Source organism: Melanostigma gelatinosum (assembly GCF_949748355.1).
Source record: "Melanostigma gelatinosum genome assembly, chromosome: 12".
Classification (NCBI taxonomy): domain Eukaryota; kingdom Metazoa; phylum Chordata; class Actinopteri; order Perciformes; family Zoarcidae; genus Melanostigma; species Melanostigma gelatinosum.
Genome location: NC_136645.1, coordinates 1,227,744 through 1,245,212, shown reverse-complemented (window position 1 = coordinate 1,245,212; position 17,469 = coordinate 1,227,744). Strand labels below are relative to the sequence as shown.

General features: G+C 43.4%; 1 protein-coding gene across 1 annotated transcript; it reads right to left on the bottom strand.

Moving 5' to 3' along the window:
- Positions 1 to 452: 452 nt before the first annotated feature.
- Positions 453 to 15,393, bottom strand: LOC306786059 (uncharacterized protein). The gene is made up of 12 exons (XM_079280687.1): positions 15,147 to 15,393; positions 11,484 to 11,565; positions 11,210 to 11,410; positions 10,748 to 10,888; positions 9,598 to 9,711; positions 6,284 to 6,362; positions 5,900 to 6,128; positions 3,935 to 5,738; positions 3,669 to 3,842; positions 2,783 to 2,956; positions 1,547 to 1,593; positions 453 to 1,407 (listed from the first exon to the last, which is right to left on the bottom strand). The coding sequence occupies exons 2-12, from the start codon at positions 11,549 to 11,551 to the stop codon at positions 776 to 778; spliced, it is 3,663 nt and encodes a 1,220-aa protein (XP_079136813.1). The 5' UTR covers positions 11,552 to 11,565; positions 15,147 to 15,393; the 3' UTR covers positions 453 to 775.
- Between the last annotated feature and the right edge of the window lie 2,076 nt (positions 15,394 to 17,469).

Here is a 17,469-nt window from a genome sequence, read left to right as displayed (position 1 = left end):
TTTCTTCTTTTCTTCTAAAAGCATCTAATTTAAAACATGTCACATGTGAAAAGTCACTCATATATTCACATGTGAACTGAGAGACAACACGTGTACAAACACATGTTTAAAGAGTTTAAATGTAAACGACTTCAAACCACTTTAAAATAAACTCTTTCCAGTGAAGAAGCTCATGAGATGCGGTTGAAAGCTCTCGTAAAGCTCATTTAAAGGACTTTGATTAAAGATGTATTGACATGTGATGAAGGCAAATATCACATTTATCTATTTTAACATCATATCTACTCTCAACACTTAAAGTTAGTTTCATTTTAATTTGTTTTCTCAAATAAATGTGTTTTCATAACAATGAAAAGCTCTTTAAACAACATCAACGCATTCAAAGTGTCTGAAGTTTGTGTTTTTATTGTTGGTAGAAGAAGAAAAGACTCACGGACACTCTGAGGTCAGAATCAGGAGACGTGTTTATTTCACTTCATATATCGTTTTGCTAACAACACATCTCTGTTCATCCAGAGATCAGAGAGGCTTGTAATATAGTGAGACTTGCTCTCCGGGGACAAGGAATACATGATGTTCTGTTTGGACACATAAGATGTACGACCTTCAAGAATGAGAGGAAGCTTGTTGAAGTGACATCACTCTGTTCAGAGTATTGTTCCATCAACCTCTAGCCATGCTGGAGAGAGAACACCACAAACACCACCCTGAGGATAAACTGCTACCCACATTCTCCTCACTCACACCAGCTGTGTGTGATCCTGTACACACTGAACTATCTGGTCAGCAGAGAGAAGGTTCCTCTAGCAGGAGACTCTCCCTCCTCCAGAGGACACAGAGACACTGAGGAACCAAACCAGAACCCAAAGCCAGGATACAGAGGTTCAGTGAATGTGGTGTTGAAGGTGTGGAGGTGGATCAGTGTGTCAGAGGAGACTCTGTAGAAGGACAGAGAGCCAGCAGGACAGTCCACATACACTGCTACTCTACCAGAGGAGGAGGAGGAGGAGGAGGAGGAGGAGGAGGGGGAGGGGGAGGAGGAGGAGGAGGAGGAGGAGGAGGAGGAGATGGGTGTTCTCGTCTTATTGTGAGAGACAGAGTAACGACCACCAGAGCGGAACAGACTCCAGGACTGATCATTCATTCCAAACATACAGTCATTACTGTTTCCTCTCCTTCTGATTCCTCTGTAACTCACTGATATAGAAACGTCTCCTCTCCACTCGACCTCCCAGTAACAGCGACCAGTCAGACCAGTTCTACACAGCAGCTGAGACCAGTAGTCAAACCTGTCTTTATGATCAGAATAAGACTGAACCTTCTCCACATATGTCACCTTCCTGTTGTTGTCAGACAGTTTGAGGTTTCTGTTCACTGTGTTTGTGTCGAGTGTGAGTTCACAGGAATCTGATGGAGAGAACAAGACACAACACAGCTGCAGTTATTCATCTATCATGTGTTTGATGATGACATCAGAGATGTGAATGAGTGATGTCACAGTTTGAAGATGCTTTGTTTCCATGAATCAAACTCAAAGCACACTTACACTTCCTCAGACCTGGTCTGGACCATCGGACTCCAGCAGGCTCCACCCTGAAAGGAGGAGGGGGGTCAGAGCAGCATGGAGACATGGACATGACATCGCTCTCACACACAGAGCTTTGTTATTCATCTTCACATGAGCACTTATTATTCATCAGCTCATACTCTGTGACTTCACTGGAACTTCTTCTGATTGGCCCATGACGACAGCTCATGATCTTCACTTATTCATGATGTATTATTATCAGTGTTATATTGACCATCATCATCCATTTCACACTCAGTTTCCTCTCCAGTCAGTCAGTGAGTCACATGTTTGAACCTGCACATACTAACATGCGTAAATTGAGAAGAAAAAAAACCAACAAGTCGCCTTCAAAATAAAAGCAATGCAGCTCTATTCTGTGCATGATGTACTCATTTACGTTTTATTCCTAATTTCCCAATGGCCTCGCACGGCAACAGCCGCACGGCAACAGCTCGAGGGCCCGATGTGGCCCGCGAGCCGTACAATGCCCAGGTCTGCTCTCACCGCTCTGTGTTTGGTCTCCAGCACCTCCTGAGGGAAACATCTGTCTCTTTAGCTGCTAAATGCTCCACTGTGTTCACCAGCTCGTCTCTAACTGAGTCTGTCTGCTGTTTGCTGCTCATCACAGCTTGTTGGATGGAAACAGCTGCTGCTGGAAACACTGAGACTCAAGCAAACAGGAAATGTGCTGCAGAACCAAAACCAGGAGCTAAAAGAGGCTGAAACGCTGTAGAGCTGCAGAGATGGAGACGGTTCTCTGTGGGTTCATCACCACCACACGACTCTTCACCGTCACACAGAGTCAGCTGATCCGTTGTCGATATAGAATATTGATTGTTGATGTTTTGGTCCTGACAAGCGACCTCTTGTGTTTGTGTAATAATGAAGGTTGTCTCTCAGCAGTAAAGGAGGAAGTATCCTGAAATCACTACAGCGCCACAAACCCTCTGATGGAGGAGGTCGGGGGGATGGTTGGATGTACGAAGCTGTTCACATCCCGTCTCCTAGCAACAGTCAACACTGGTTTCTATTATCTGTAATCTGGGGTGAAAATATTAAAGTTCAAGTCCGTCTGCAGCCACAGAGCACTGCCTGTGTCCCCCTAGAACTCTGGTCCAGTCCTCAATAAACCTCTTTGGGCTCTGACACACCACGTCCACAACCAGCTGCTGGTTCTTCACTGAGATGTGGCTGCACCAGGCCTCTTCATACCTGAGAGTTTCCAGTCTCCAGTGAGGATCCTTCAGTCCAGCAGACAGCAGCTCCACTCCTGAGTCTCCTGGATGATTGTAGCTCAGGTCCAGCTCTCTCAGATGGGAGGGGTTGGAGCTCAGAGCTGAGACCAGAGAAGCACAGCCTTCCTCTGTGATCAGACAGCCTGACAGGCTGCCAACACACAAAACAACACACATGTCACATGATCTGAGGGAACTGTGAGGGCTGGAAGGTTACTGCAGTACTGAGATACTGTCGGCTACTGTGGGGTCACATTAACATAGTGACTGATTGTTTTCTAGTCACAACCAAACACCCATTAAAGTCTATCAGCAATCTGACAACATTTCTGATAACTGAATAATTTCAAATTATAACAGCAGAGTGAGAAAAAAATGACTGTACAAAATTTCTAAAATTCTTTTAAATAATGGAAAGAGAAAATAGAAATTAAACTTCATATTCTGATTTCATTTCGGTTACGTTCTAAAGCAGAAATAAACAACCATCAAACTCTCAGCAGATCGTCACTGTAGAGACAGACATTCAAGTTTTCAGTCTCTTTTCCACCTCTGCTTTTCTCCTTTTCATTCATCAATTATATCAAACATAACATCACAAAGCATGAATAAGAGGAACAGCAAGATGATCCTGTGATGTTTTATTGTGAATGAAAACTGTTTCAAATTGTCGTTTTTTAATCCACTGTGGATCAAATTGGCTGTTCTACAAGGTTCTTATGATATGACGGAGACACAAACGGAAGTTAAAAAATTCCCTATAGTCTCCGAGATTGGTTCCTCTGGTTCCATAGTTTACACTGCATGGATCAGATACTTTAGAGACACATGTAAACATTGAAGACAAATTAACTTGATCTGACCTGAGAGTTTCCAGTTCACAGTGTGGACTCTCCAGTCCAGCAGACAGCAGCTTCACTCCTGAATCCTGCAGGTTGTTGTTACTCAGGTCCATCTCTCTCAGACTAGAGGACTGGGAGCTGATAACTGAGGACAGAGCTTCACAGCTTCTCTCTGAGAGGTTACAGTCACTCAGTCTGAAGAGACAAGGATGAAGAAAAAATAAGCAATATGTAGTAAAGACAAAGTATTTAAGTTATGATATATGAATCTAACTATCTGTACTTACAGAGCTTTGTTGGAGGCTTTGACCACTGGCAGCAGCCTCAGAAGAGCCTCCTCTGAAGCAGAGTATTTCTTCAGGTCAAACACGTCCAGATCTTTTCCTGATGACAGTAAGATGAAGACCAGAGCTGACCACTGAGCAGGAGACAGTTCATCAGTGGAGAGACGTCCTGAACTCAGGGACTGTTGGATCTTCTCCACTAGAGAACCATCATTCAGTTCATTCAGACAGTGGAACAGATTGATGCTTTTCTCTGGAGACACATCCTCACTGATCTTCTTCTTGATGTACTGGGCTGTTTCCTGATTGGTCTGTGAGCTACTTCCTGTCTGTGTCAGCAGACCTCGTAGGAGTTTCTGATTGGTCTCCAGTGAAAGACCCAGGAGGAAGCGGAGGAACAAGTCCAGGTGTCCATTTGGACTCTGTAAGGCCTTGTCCACAGCACTCTGGTAGAGACGTTTTGGTTTAGGTTTGTCTCTAAAGACTTTAGACCTCCTGGAGGTTGTTGGTTCTTCTGACAGCAGATTGACTCCAGAGTTGATGAAGATCAGATGGACATGAAGAGCAGCCAGAAACTCCTGAACACTCAGATGGACGAAGCAGAAGACCTTGTCCTGGTACAGTCCTCTCTCCTCTCTAAAGATCTGTGTGAACACTCCTGAGTACACTGAGGCGGCTCTGATGTCGATGCCACACTCTGTCAGGTCGGATTCATAGAAGATCAGGTTCCCTTTCTGCAGCTGATCAAAAGCCAGTTTTCCCAGAGACTCAGTCATCTTCCTGCTCTCTGGACTCCAGTGTGGATCTGTCTCAGCTCCTCCATCATACTTGACCTTCTTCAGTTTGGACTGAACCACCAGGAAGTGGATGTACATCTCAGTCAGGGTCTTGGGCAGCTCTCCTCCCTCTCTGGTCTTCAACACATCCTCCAGAACTCCAGCAGTGATCCAGCAGAAGACTGGGATGTGGCACATGATGTGGAGGCTTCGTGAGGTCTTGATGTGGGAGATGATCCTGCTGGCCTGCTCCTTATCTCTGAACCTCTTCCTGAAGTACTCCTCCTTCTGTGGGTCAGTGAACCCTCTGACCTCTGTCACCATGCCAACACACTCAGGAGGGATCTGATTGGCTGCTGCAGGTCGTGTGGTGATCCAGAGGCGAGCAGAGGGAAGCAGTTTCCCCCTGAAGAGGTTTGTCAGCAGCACATCCACTGAGGTGGACTCTGTAACATCAGTCAGGACCTCATTGTTGGTGAAGTCCAGAGGAAGTCGACACTCATCCAGACCGTCAAAGATGAACAGAACCAGGAACTCTTCAAACCTGCAGATTCCTGCTGCTTTGGTTTCACTGAAGAAGTGATGAACAAGTTGCACCAAGCTGAACTGTTTCTCTTTCAGCACATTCAGCTCTCTGAAGGTGAATGGAAATGTGAACAGTATGTCCTGGTGGTCTTTGTCTTCAGCCCAGTCCAGAGTGAACTTCTGTGTTAGGACTGTTTTCCCAATGCCAGCCACTCCCTTTGTCATCAGTGTTCTGATTGGTTCCTCTCCTCCAGGTGAGGCTTTAAAGAGGTCTTCTTGTCTGATGGTTGTTTCTGGTCTGTGTGGTTTCCTGGATGCTGTTTCAATCTGTCTGACCTCATGTTGATCATTGACCCCTGCAGTCCCTCCCTCTGTGATGTAGAGCTCTGTGTACATCTCATTCAGAAGGGTTGGGTTTCCTGCTTTAGCGATCCCCTCAAACACACACTGGAACTTCTTCTTCAGGTTAGATTTGAGTTCACGCTGACAAACTGCAGCAAGAAGTCCTGAATGAACACAACAAAGAAGATCAATGAGTCAAAGAATAGATTTCAACATGTCATTTCCTCACAGAATGAGTCTATGAATATATGTTGGTCCATCTCTTGAGACTTCAGTAAACGTCACATTTATCCAGCATGTTGAATCTTCAGAGAAATCCTCTTACTGCTCTGCAGACAGTCAGCCAGCTCCTCCTGCTTCATTCTCCTCAGGAAGTGCAGTGTGATCTTCACAAACGCCTCTCTGCTGCTCCTCCTCTGCTCTTCATCCTCACCGTCCAACACCTCCTCATCCTCCCTCTGACTCTCTAAGCATTCTGGGTAATCTGAACTCAGTCCCTTCTGGATCTTCTTCAGCTCGTTCTTCACAAAAGTGACGATGTTCTCCTCCAGCAGCTGGAACAGAACATTCTATGAATGACACAAACTAAAAGCATGGAAGCAAACATCAGATCCATGTTGGACAGACTGACGATCCACTGGTCTACAGAGTGCAGCACGGAGATGATTGTGAACACAAGAGATGTAACAGTAGTTGTACATGTACAGACCATGAATATGGAGTCCAGGTGTGTTTGATGCTGCTGGGCAGACGGACCTCTGGGAACCTCTGAGCTCTGCTGGTCCTCTCTGTGGAGGAATCATGAAGAATCAGCTCACATTGTGTCTGTACATCAACACAAAGACAACAAGTAGTGAAAGATGTTGTGTTCTGTCATGATTGATCACAATGAAAACCAGATTGGTACTTCATCAGGAAGCTCAAGCGAGCAGGAGCCCCCCCCCCCATCATGCTCTCATTCTACCGAGGCGCCACTGAGAGCATCCTCAGCAGCTGCATCACGCTGTGGTTCGGAAGCTGCACCGCCTCCAACCGCAAGAGCCTGCAGCGCATTGTGAACTCTGCCCAGAGGATCATCGGAGTCTCACTCCCTACACTACAGGACATTTACAACACCCGCCTCACCCGCAAAGCACTCGGCATTGCGGGTGACCCCACCCACCCCTCCAACAGCCTCTTCAGCCTCCTGCCTTCAGGGAGAAGGTTCCGCAGTCTCCGTTCGAGCTCTACCCGGCTGAGGAACAGCTTCTTCCACCAGGCGGTCAGGATGCTGAACTCTCTCCCTCCCTCTCTCCTCTCGCTCCCCCTCTCTCCCCCCCTGCCATCTCTGCCATCTCTCCCCTGACCTCTCTACCCTCCCCCTCACCCACCTTCCCCACTGCCTCAAATGGAACATACCAGGACATCTACTCCCCCTCACACCCTTCCCTCATCCAGCACCAGTCACTTTTTATTCTCTGCTGCTACTTGTTCATCCTTTATCTAGGCCCTTATGTTCTTAACTTTTTTTCTATTTTATTCTATTTTATGTTATATGTTCATGTCTATATTACACTGTGGGACTGCAAGAAACGGCATTTCAAATTTTCTGTATGCATAACACATGTGGAAACTTTGACAATAAAGTGAACTTTGAACTTTGAACAGATGCAAAAATGACGAGTTAAAAATGTACTTTCATTTCTTATTTGTAATGTTTGAATTTTGTTTGTCATTTAACGATCCTGTTGAGAATGCGTGAATTTTATCTGAATGAGTTATTTTTTTATTCATTCATAATGTTTCCTGCGGAAATGATGCTTCACCTCTTCTGCACCTCCTAAGCTTCCGTAGTCCCGTCTTATCCTCATAATGGTGTTTTGCATTGATGATGTTAAGTTGAGTGAAATAATACTATTTTGTTGTATTCTTCAAAAGTGGAACCGTTTACGCTACACCAGGGGTCGCAACCTTTTCTATCCAAAGAGACATTTTGTTTTATTTTCCACCAAATAAAATGTGTCTGGAGCCGCAGAAGCTATTTGATATCACAGCTTATGAAGTGTTATATATAGTTACATTATAGATACAAAAACTATAGTTTGTTGTTCTTATGAAAATATGGAACAAGAATAAAGACAATTCTTGACATTTTATTGCTATTTTACCTGATATAACAACATCAAGCTCTTATGAAGAGGAGAGTTTCTGCAGCAGCTGAGGAATCATCTCCAGCGTGACACTGTTCAGCAGATGCTGTGAGTTTGTTGTGGAAGCACACAGTCAGCCAGCATCGTTGGCAGTGGAAGCAAATGAAGACGTCCACGCAGAGTTAAACTCTCTATTTTCCTCCGTGACTTTTCTTTCTTTGGATTTATCCATTGATAGTTTACAGAGGGCGGGTCTGAACATCATGATCAGTCACGTGCAGGGAAAAGCTCTTGACAAAGGTCGAGGTTTGAACTGCCTGTGGGAATAATTCACATTTAAGATTCTGTTCATTCTCGCTTCTAAATGATATTCTCTCTGAACACGTGTCTCTTCTTGGAGAACGTCATGCGAGATAACTTCTTCTATCAGCGCAACTTCGCTGCTCTTCTTTCTATTTCCTCGTCTCTGCCCCCGCTGAACAAGTGCCGTACCGGCTGAATAAGAAGCGCCGGTTAAAGTATGAACTCGGTTCCGCAAATGTATAATTCCGAATGATCGATCGGATTTAGGGCCTGGGTCCGGATCCGGTCCGCCAGTTGGGGACCCCTGATGTAGACTCAAGGAGCTGCAACAGACGGGCTGAAGAGCCGCAGGTTGGCGACCCCTGCGCTGCACACTTTAATAACTGCTGATACCATCACGTTATCCAGCTGTTACGTGTCATTCTCACCATTATAATATAAGTTGTGCGGTTGTTTCATTTCGCCTTTTAGGCGCTATTTGCTTTCCCGTCAGACCGCCCTGTCATATAAAAAGACGCAGCGACGCAGAGATTCCGCATTCACTCCCTTGTGTAAATGCTGTTATTTTGCATGTTCAGGAGCAGATGTGCAGCGAGAGAAAGAGACCAGAAGGCAATGTATGTGTGTTATATTGTCTTCTGCAGATATGCATCTTCCTTTGTTTCATGTTATCATTTTCTTGGTTTCTGTTTCGTCACTCCACCCCATGCACCTGTTTATTGTGTCCACCTGATGTCGCAGTTGTTGCTGTTGTACATTAGTTTTCATGGTTCTACAATTCTTGTTATAATTCAGGTTGAAGGTTTTCTTGTCAATTGTAATCGCTCTTCACAAGTACTGTTACACAGTAATGTAAGCTAGGAAACACTATTTCCCGCATTTTAAGAAAAATAATGAAATCTTTACACAACGGTGTTTTGCATTGCTGAGGGAGCAGAAGTACAGAGAGAGATCAGAAGGTAATATATGTGTGTTATGTTGTCTTCTGCAGGAGCAAATAAATGCTTGAAAATAATCTTTTGAGTCGTCTCTTTCCATGCCCCATCTGTGTCTGTTACATCTGCTTTCACTGCACAGTAAAAGTGATTCTATTGGCAGCACGGTAAAGTCAAAAATGATACCGTAGGTCAAATTCATACCGCTTTACTTTCTATACCTTCTATACCTTCCACCTCCAGATACAACTAGAAACAACTAGAATCACATGTGATGTCATTCTTTTCATATCTGGTGTGGTTTCTGTTCTACTTTGTGTTGTTAGTCAGATGTACCAAGACTTAATGCTGTTGATCTGTCACATCACTGAAACAAAGGGTCTGTGTTTGGTTTTGTCCACAGCACCGTTGGGGAGACTTCCTCCTCCGAGTCTTTCTCGTCTCCAGACCTCTGCAACTAGAGTTAGGATTATATCCAGAATGCTACTTCCTGTCTGATGTCAAACCGACAACAAGTAGTTCAAGATGTTGCGTCATGTCATGATCATAATGAGAAGTTAGATCATAATGCCAGATCAAAGACTATCAATGACAGACGACCAACGTTGTATCTGTGTAACAGTTAGTCATCTGTTTCATCTGTTTTCAGAACTTACTCTGGGTCATAAGAACGGCATCCCTCTTTGAAGTCAATCAGACGACCTTTAGACCAATTAGTCTTCATGGACACACAGCTGGGTTCAGGAGACTTTCCTCTCTGCTGCTGTGAACTGATAGAAACACTGACATTACATCATCATCATCATTCAATCATGAAGATCAGCTCACATTGTGTGTGTCCACACAGAGACCAACACAAGGTGAAGGTCCATGAAGTGATGTGTGGATGTGGATCAGATGAGTCCCTGTAGTGGTAAAGGTTCACTAGTCCTGCTGATCCCTCTGAGAATCAACAGCTCAGTCTTTCAGCTCACTGTTTTCTTCACCAGTCAGTTTGCTTTAGTCCCAACAGCTCTCACCAAGCCCTCCATGGAGCTCTCCCTCCCTCACTCTACACTGCTGAAGTGCCCTGGAGCAAGGCACCCAGAACCTCCAGCTGCTCCAGTGGAGCGTCTCAGTGTCAGACTGGTTGTACTGGGCAGCTCCCAGTGTGAATGTGTTTCAATGAAGAAGAGTGTTGGTGCTCAGAGAACTTCATCAGAGTCAGTAAAGGGTTAAAACCTGGAGATCTCACCACAGAGAGTCTGATAGAAACACATCTTCATCATCATCATCATGATCATCATCTTCTTCATGATCATCATCTTCTTCATCACCATCATCATCACCATCATCACCATCACCATCATCATCATCTTCTGCATCACCATCATCATCATCTTCTTCATCACCATCATCATCATCATCTTCTTCTTCATCACCATCATCATCATCATGATCATCATCATCACCATCACCATCATCACCACCACCACCACAACCATCATCATCATCACCATCACCATCATCTTCTTCATCACCATCATCATCTTCTTCATCACCATCATCATCATCTTCTTCTTCTTCATCACCATCATCATCATCACCATCACCATCATCACCACCACCACCACGACCATCATCATCATCATCATCACCATCATCTTCTTCATCACCATCATCATCTTCTTCATCACCATCATCATCATCATCTTCTTCTTCATCACCATCATCATCATCATCTTCTTCTTCATCACCATCATCATTATCATCTTCTTCATCACCATCACCATCACTTTGTTTTAATCATCATTTTAAAATGCTCACCTTTGATCAACAGAGTGGCGTCCATCTTTGAATTTCATAGGAGGATCCATAGACCGGTCACTCTTCATGGACACACAGCTGGGTTCAGGTTCAGGTCCAGGTTCAGGTTCAGGTCCAGGTCCAGGCTGTTCCAGCTTCCTCCTGATAGAAACACCAGATACATTCAGTTATTTAATAAACCTATATAATAGACATGCAGTATGTAATCAATGTTTCATGTAGAAGTGTTTCAGTGTTGAGGTTGAAGCTGTATTCAGTGCAGCAAAGACAGGAAGTGATGCAGTGAGGTGACCATGATGGTTGAAGAGTAATGCAGTCCAATCAGGATGAAGAGAGGAACCATGTGGTGTAAAAGAGTTTTACCTGAGACCCCTGTGTTAACCCACAGAGAGTCCTTCTGACATCATCATCATCATCATCATCATCATCAATTCGTTTTCATCATCAGTTTGAAATCCTCACCTTTGATCAACAGAGTGGCGTCCATCTTTGAATTTCATAGGAGGATCCATAGACCAGTCACTCTTCATGGACACACAGCTGGGTTCAGGTCCAGGTCCAGGTTCAGGTCCAGGTTTCGGTCCATGTCCAGGTTCAGGTCCATGTCCAGGTCCAGGTCCAGGTCCAGGTTCAGGTCCTGGTCCGTCTGGTCCCTGATGGGTCCTGGTCACATGTAGAAACAGAGTCAGTGGATGAAAGCCTTTGAGTCATGGACAGGTAGAGATGGTCATCTCACCTCTGAGCTTTGGTGTGGCTGGTTTTAGAGGGAGGGACTCCCTCCTCTCCGTCCTCACACTGATTCATAGCAGAGTCCACACCTTCACACAAACACAACAACATTATTTCTCTTCATCATGACAAACACACACAGCTCATTCACCTCAACACTAAAGACACTCATGGGACAGTTTCCATGTTGTCCCTCTGAGCTGCAGAGTCCTCTCTCAGAGATGACGTTCACAACGCTCTTTAGTCTGTTGGCTTGTTGGAAGACCAGAGGAAGACTCTTCATCTGGCTTTTTATTGGCCTTTCTTTGGGGATGACGTCACTTTTCACTTCTATTTGACTGACTTTGAAAAGCTCTTCAACGTTTGAAATGTTCCTCTGTTTCCACGTCTACTGCATCCAGTCAGAGCAGGAAGCAGCTCGTCCAATAATCCAGAATCAGTCATGTGACCTTGTTAGCTGCTGCTGAATTCACATCACTTTGTAGCTTCATGTGTAGAGGAACCAGTGAGAGCAGAGCTGAAAGCATCCGTCCAATCACTGACCAGCACATCAGCACTCGTTCCTCCTCTACATCATCTCTCCTGTATCAGCTGCTCTCTGTTTCCTATCAGTGTCAGCTGAATCCCTTTGGCTTCTTGTTGCTCTCACTAAAGACTGAAGTCAACAAACCTTTTGTTCATCGTGACTTCAGTTGTTTTCACAGTGAAAACTCAAAGCACACGAGGAAACATTCTCTCTGCTGCTCAGCTGCTCTTTCACTCAGAAAAGTCTGAAGAGAAAAGTTAAGAAAAGGTCGACTACAACCTGCTGATTAATGTGCACGCTTTGAAAAACACATCTTTATAAAATGTTAAAAAGTCTGACAGCAGAAGTTCTCATTAAATTACAGTTTTTAAGTTGCAAGATGGCTTCGTGCCAGCGGCAGCCCGTTGCAGCAGCTCCCTCTGTATTTTCATTTTAGTTATTTTAGTCAGTGAACTGTTGGCTGTGGGGATGCGTCCTTACCCAGTGAGCATTTTTTGGTTCAAAAGACGTTTAAAAGACGTCTATGCCCGACGTTGAATAAACGTTCAAAAGTGAAAGTTTTTTCGCCGACTATTTGTAGACGTTGAACTAGGGCTGGGCGATATGGCCTAAAAAAAAAATCTCCGATTTTTTTACAAAAAATCCGATTCACGATTTAAATCGATTTTTTTCCCCCAAAATTTTTTGCAGATGACAGAAGCTGTTGAAAACATTTTTTTCTTTTATTTTGTGATGATTTTCCCAAGTAGGTTGATAAAAATAAAGTGCAAACAAAACCTGAACATTGTAGAAAGGTGCCTGTAGTATACAAAAAGTATTTGGTCACTCTTTTGTTTGCCTGAATCATTTAAATATAAAATTAAATTAAACATAACATTAAATGGCATTAAATAGTAGCCTTCCATTGTAAACAACTGTGCAAATGTAACTTTTTACAGTAAGCTTTTCTAACTGAATACACTGATACAAACACAGCATGAAATAAAATGTATATGACCCTTTAACATTCACATTTTCAAAAGTGCAACATCTGATCTAACATCAACATAACATATTTTGCACAGTAAATAAGTGCATGTAAACAAAATCAAGTGCATTCACAACATAACCAACAGTATTAAACAGTAGTGCATGTTTTTTCTAAATATTTTTTGCCAGGAAGACAAGCCTGTCTACTACCTCTGGCTTCAGGCATGCACGGTGGCATGTAACAATGCCCCCCCCACACACTGAAAAGCCTCTCAGAGGGGGCACTTGTAGCTGGCACAGAGAGGTATTTCTTTGCTAAAGTACTTAGCCTTGGAAAGTTAAGTTGGTGACGCTTCCACCAGTCAAGTGGATCGGTGTCTGGGTCAACCTGCTGGACCACAGGTCAGTTGTTGCGGAGTAGAATGACATCCCCTCCAGCTCCGCAGAGATCCTTTGGCGTGTACTATTGTACAGCCGAGGCAAGGCAACGTCAGAAAAATGTTTACGGCTTGGTAGCACGTACCTGGGGTCCAAAGCTTTGAGACGGTGAATAAACCCCGGCTTTTCCACGGTGTATATGGGCACCATATCTTTTGCGATATACATCGCGACTGCATCCGTGATGGCTTTCCACCGGGCACTCTTCTTCTCATGCGGAGTACAGTTGGTGAATGTCTCCAAAATGCTGGGTTGTTGTTGTGAGGTGGCGGCGGCGGCGGCGGTGACATTGTTTTAGTTTGTAAACAATGCGCGCGCACTCTACTACGGGAACCCAACGGGGGGGAGGGGTGGGGGCGATTTTCTCGATTTTCAATAAAACACATCGCCTTAAAGCACACATTCGAATTAATCGATTAAATCGATTTATCGCCCAGCCCTACGTTGAACAGACGTTCACGCTTAGACCAGATTTAAACGTGATTTGCAACACTATAATTTTTCGTCCTCTACATTGTGATCATACTAATATATCATGATTTAGAGGCTTACTAAGAAACCACATCCACATTTATCAGTTGAAAGCCAGTATTGGACATCACGTTGATATCTGGTCTAAACGTGAGCGTTGAATCAACGTCTACAAATAGTCGCTAAAAACCTTTCACTTTTCACCGTGTTTTAACCGTGTGTTCAACCTCACCGTGTTTTAACCGTGTGTTCAACCTCACCGTGTTTTAACCGTGTATTCAACCTCACCGTGTTTTAACCGTGTATTCAACCTCACCGTGTTTTAACCGTGTATTCAACCTCACCGTGTTTTAACCGTGTATTCAACCTCACCGTGTTTTAACCGTGTATTCAACCTCACGTGTTTTAACCGTGTATTCAACCTCACGTGTTTTAACTGTGTATTCAACCTCACCGTGTTTTAACCGTGTATTCAACCTCACCGTGTTTTAACCGTGTATTCAACCTCACGTGTTTTAACCGTGTATTCAACCTCACCGTGTTTTAACCGTGTATTCAACCTCACCGTGTTTTAACCGTGTATTCAACCTCACCGTGTTTTAACCGTGTATTCAACCTCACGTGTTTTTACCGTGTATTCAACCTCACCGTGTTTTAACCGTGTATTCAACCTCACCGTGTATTCAACGCTGAAATGCTTACAGTGCTTCTGGGTATAGAACACATCAACAGTTTCCACTTACAGGACAAAAGACCAAGTGACGCAGCAACAGTTCATTTGTAATCATTAAAGCACAATATAAATATAACAATGTTCTTTATATAAAAACATAATCTCCTTTGCCTTCTTTAAATGTCGTTTTCAAAGCCACACAGGAGCCGGTTTCAGGAGATCTGCCATATTTTCAAGCTGGACATTTGTAAATAAAACAAGTATTAAAAAACATATTGACTTAGACCAGTTTTGAACGTCTCTACACCGGAGACCATAGACGTGTCTTCAACGGAACAATGCTGACCTGGATATTACACAATATTGTTTATATGTTGCCATAACCCAAACAACAATGTTTTGACCATGATCTATTAACGTTAGTACAGTACATTAACTAACACACATGTCTGCTGTTTACTGTTCGTAAACTGCTAACGCTACATGCTAACAAGCTAGCAGCCTCGCCCGCATGATGAGCATAACATGATATTAATGGTATGGTAATAATATTTCGGTTTGCAATACTGGAATAAAGTAGTTCAAGTACTTACAGAGTACGTCGTTAGCCTGAAGCCTCGTTTATTCCTCGTTTATTCCGTCAGCTCGTTCACTTCCTCATCACTCAGTAAGAGCTAGCTAGCTAACTAGCTTGCTCAAACCGTTTCCAGCCTCTAATTTAGAACAATGCAGAGTTTGTGCGCATGCGTATTCCAGCAGTAAACACTGAGTTGTGTTTTAGTGAACATATACACTAGTGATGTTACGAGATGTGCCGACGCTTCGAAGCGTGTGTCGAGTAATGGAGGGTGCGTTTCCTCGAAGCGCGTATCGAGGCTTGCTTCATTTAGGGGAGGAGCCACAAATGATGACGTCCGAAGCCTCGCTGCCCGGCTGTACCACGTGACTGCTTCGGGAAGCGGTTCAGATTTTGCCGAGAGGTTTGACAGCAATATAAACCCCTCAGGCTCCATTCAACATGTGGGTTGTTGGTGGAGAGTTGCGGTCAGTTGAGAGTTTAGAGAGAGAGAGAGATAGTTTGGAGAGTTTAGAGAGAGAGAGATAGTTTGGAGAGTTTAGAGAGAGAGAGATAGTTTGGAGAGTTTAGAGAGAGAGAGAGATAGTTTGGATAGTGTTTATATAGTTTGGAGAGAGAGAGATAGTTTGGATAGTGTTTATATAGTTTGGAGAGTTTAGAGAGAGATAGTTTGGATAGTGTTTATATAGTTTGGAGAGAGAGAGATAGTTTGGATAGTGTTTATATAGTTTGGAGAGTTTAGAGAGAGATAGTTTGGAGAGTTAGGAGAGTGAGGAGAGAAGGATAGGTGATAAGATGGAGCCAGCTCGGAAGAGGAGGATTTCCCCTGTGTGGGAACACTTTGATTTGATAACTCCTAATAAGGTAAGCTAAATCTAACTCTATTTCAGACACATTAGGTTTGCTTATCAAGAACTGTATTTTTCACAGTTTCTTATTTTATTCAAAGGTGAGGTGTTTATTGTGCTCCAAGGAGTTGGGGTACAATAACAACACCTCATCCATGCTAAGGCATCACCGTGCCTTGCATGAGAATAAGGAGGAAACTGGAGCTTCAGCCAGCCATTGTAAGTCATTACAATATTACAAATGCACCATCACAATTTTTCCCTGTTCACTTTTGTTTATTGTGCAAATAAAGACAGGTAACAGACACTGTATTTATTCTCTTTTAACCAGCCACCAGAAAACAAGAGCTGGATGAAGCCCTCGTCTCCATGATAGTGAAGAACACACAGCCCTTCAGTCTTGTGGATGTAAGTGGAAACTGTTGATGTGTTCTATACCCAGAAGCACTGTAAGCATTTCGGTGTTGAATACACGGTTAAAACACGGTGAGGTTGAATACACTCTAAGAGATGACGTTCACAACGCTCTTTAGTCTGTTGGCTTGTTGGAAGACCAGAGGAAGACTCTTCATCTGGCTTTTTATTGGCCTTTCTTTGGGGATGACGTCACTTTTCACTTCTATTTGAGTGACTTTGAAAAGCTCTTCAACGTTTGAAATGTTCCTCTGTTTCCACGTCTACTACATCCAGTCAGAGCAGGAAGCAGCTCGTCCAATAATCCAGAATCAGTCATGTGACCTTGTTAGCTGCTGCTGAATTCACATCACTTTGTAGCTTCATGTGTAGAGGAACCAGTGAGAGCAGAGCTGAAAGCATCCGTCCAATCACTGACCAGCACATCAGCACTCGTTCCTCCTCTACATCATCTCTCCTGTATCAGCTGCTCTCTGTTTCCTATCAGTGTCAGCTGAATCCCTTTGGCTTCTTGTTGCTCTCACTAAAGACTGAAGTCAACAAACCTTTTGTTCATCGTGACTTCAGTTGTTTTCACAGTGAAAACTCAAAGCACACGAGGAAACATTCTCTCTGCTGCTCAGCTGCTCTTTCACTCAGAAAAGTCTGAAGAGAAAAGTTAAGAAAAGGTCGACTACAACCTGCTGATTAATGTGCACGCTTTGAAAAACAAATCTTTATAAAATGTTAAAAAGTCTGTCAGCCGAAGTTCTCATTAAATTACAGTAAAATAAAAGATATTATACTGTAATAAAATACCATTAAATACAGATATTAGCTGTAAATACACAATAGAGCAAAACTCAAGTACAAACACATTTAGTTACTATTAGAAAACATGTAAAAGGTTTTAGAGAATACCGAATAAATACTACAGATTGAATTTAACGAGTTCATAGAATTATTCATTTTATCTCCAACATCTGTTAAAGTTTAGATTTCTGGAGATTAAACAAACTTCACTTTTCCTTCTTTTAAACCCCGTTAACAACGTGTCAAAAGACGTCATTTTAAACGCTCGTCCTATAAGTTTACAGT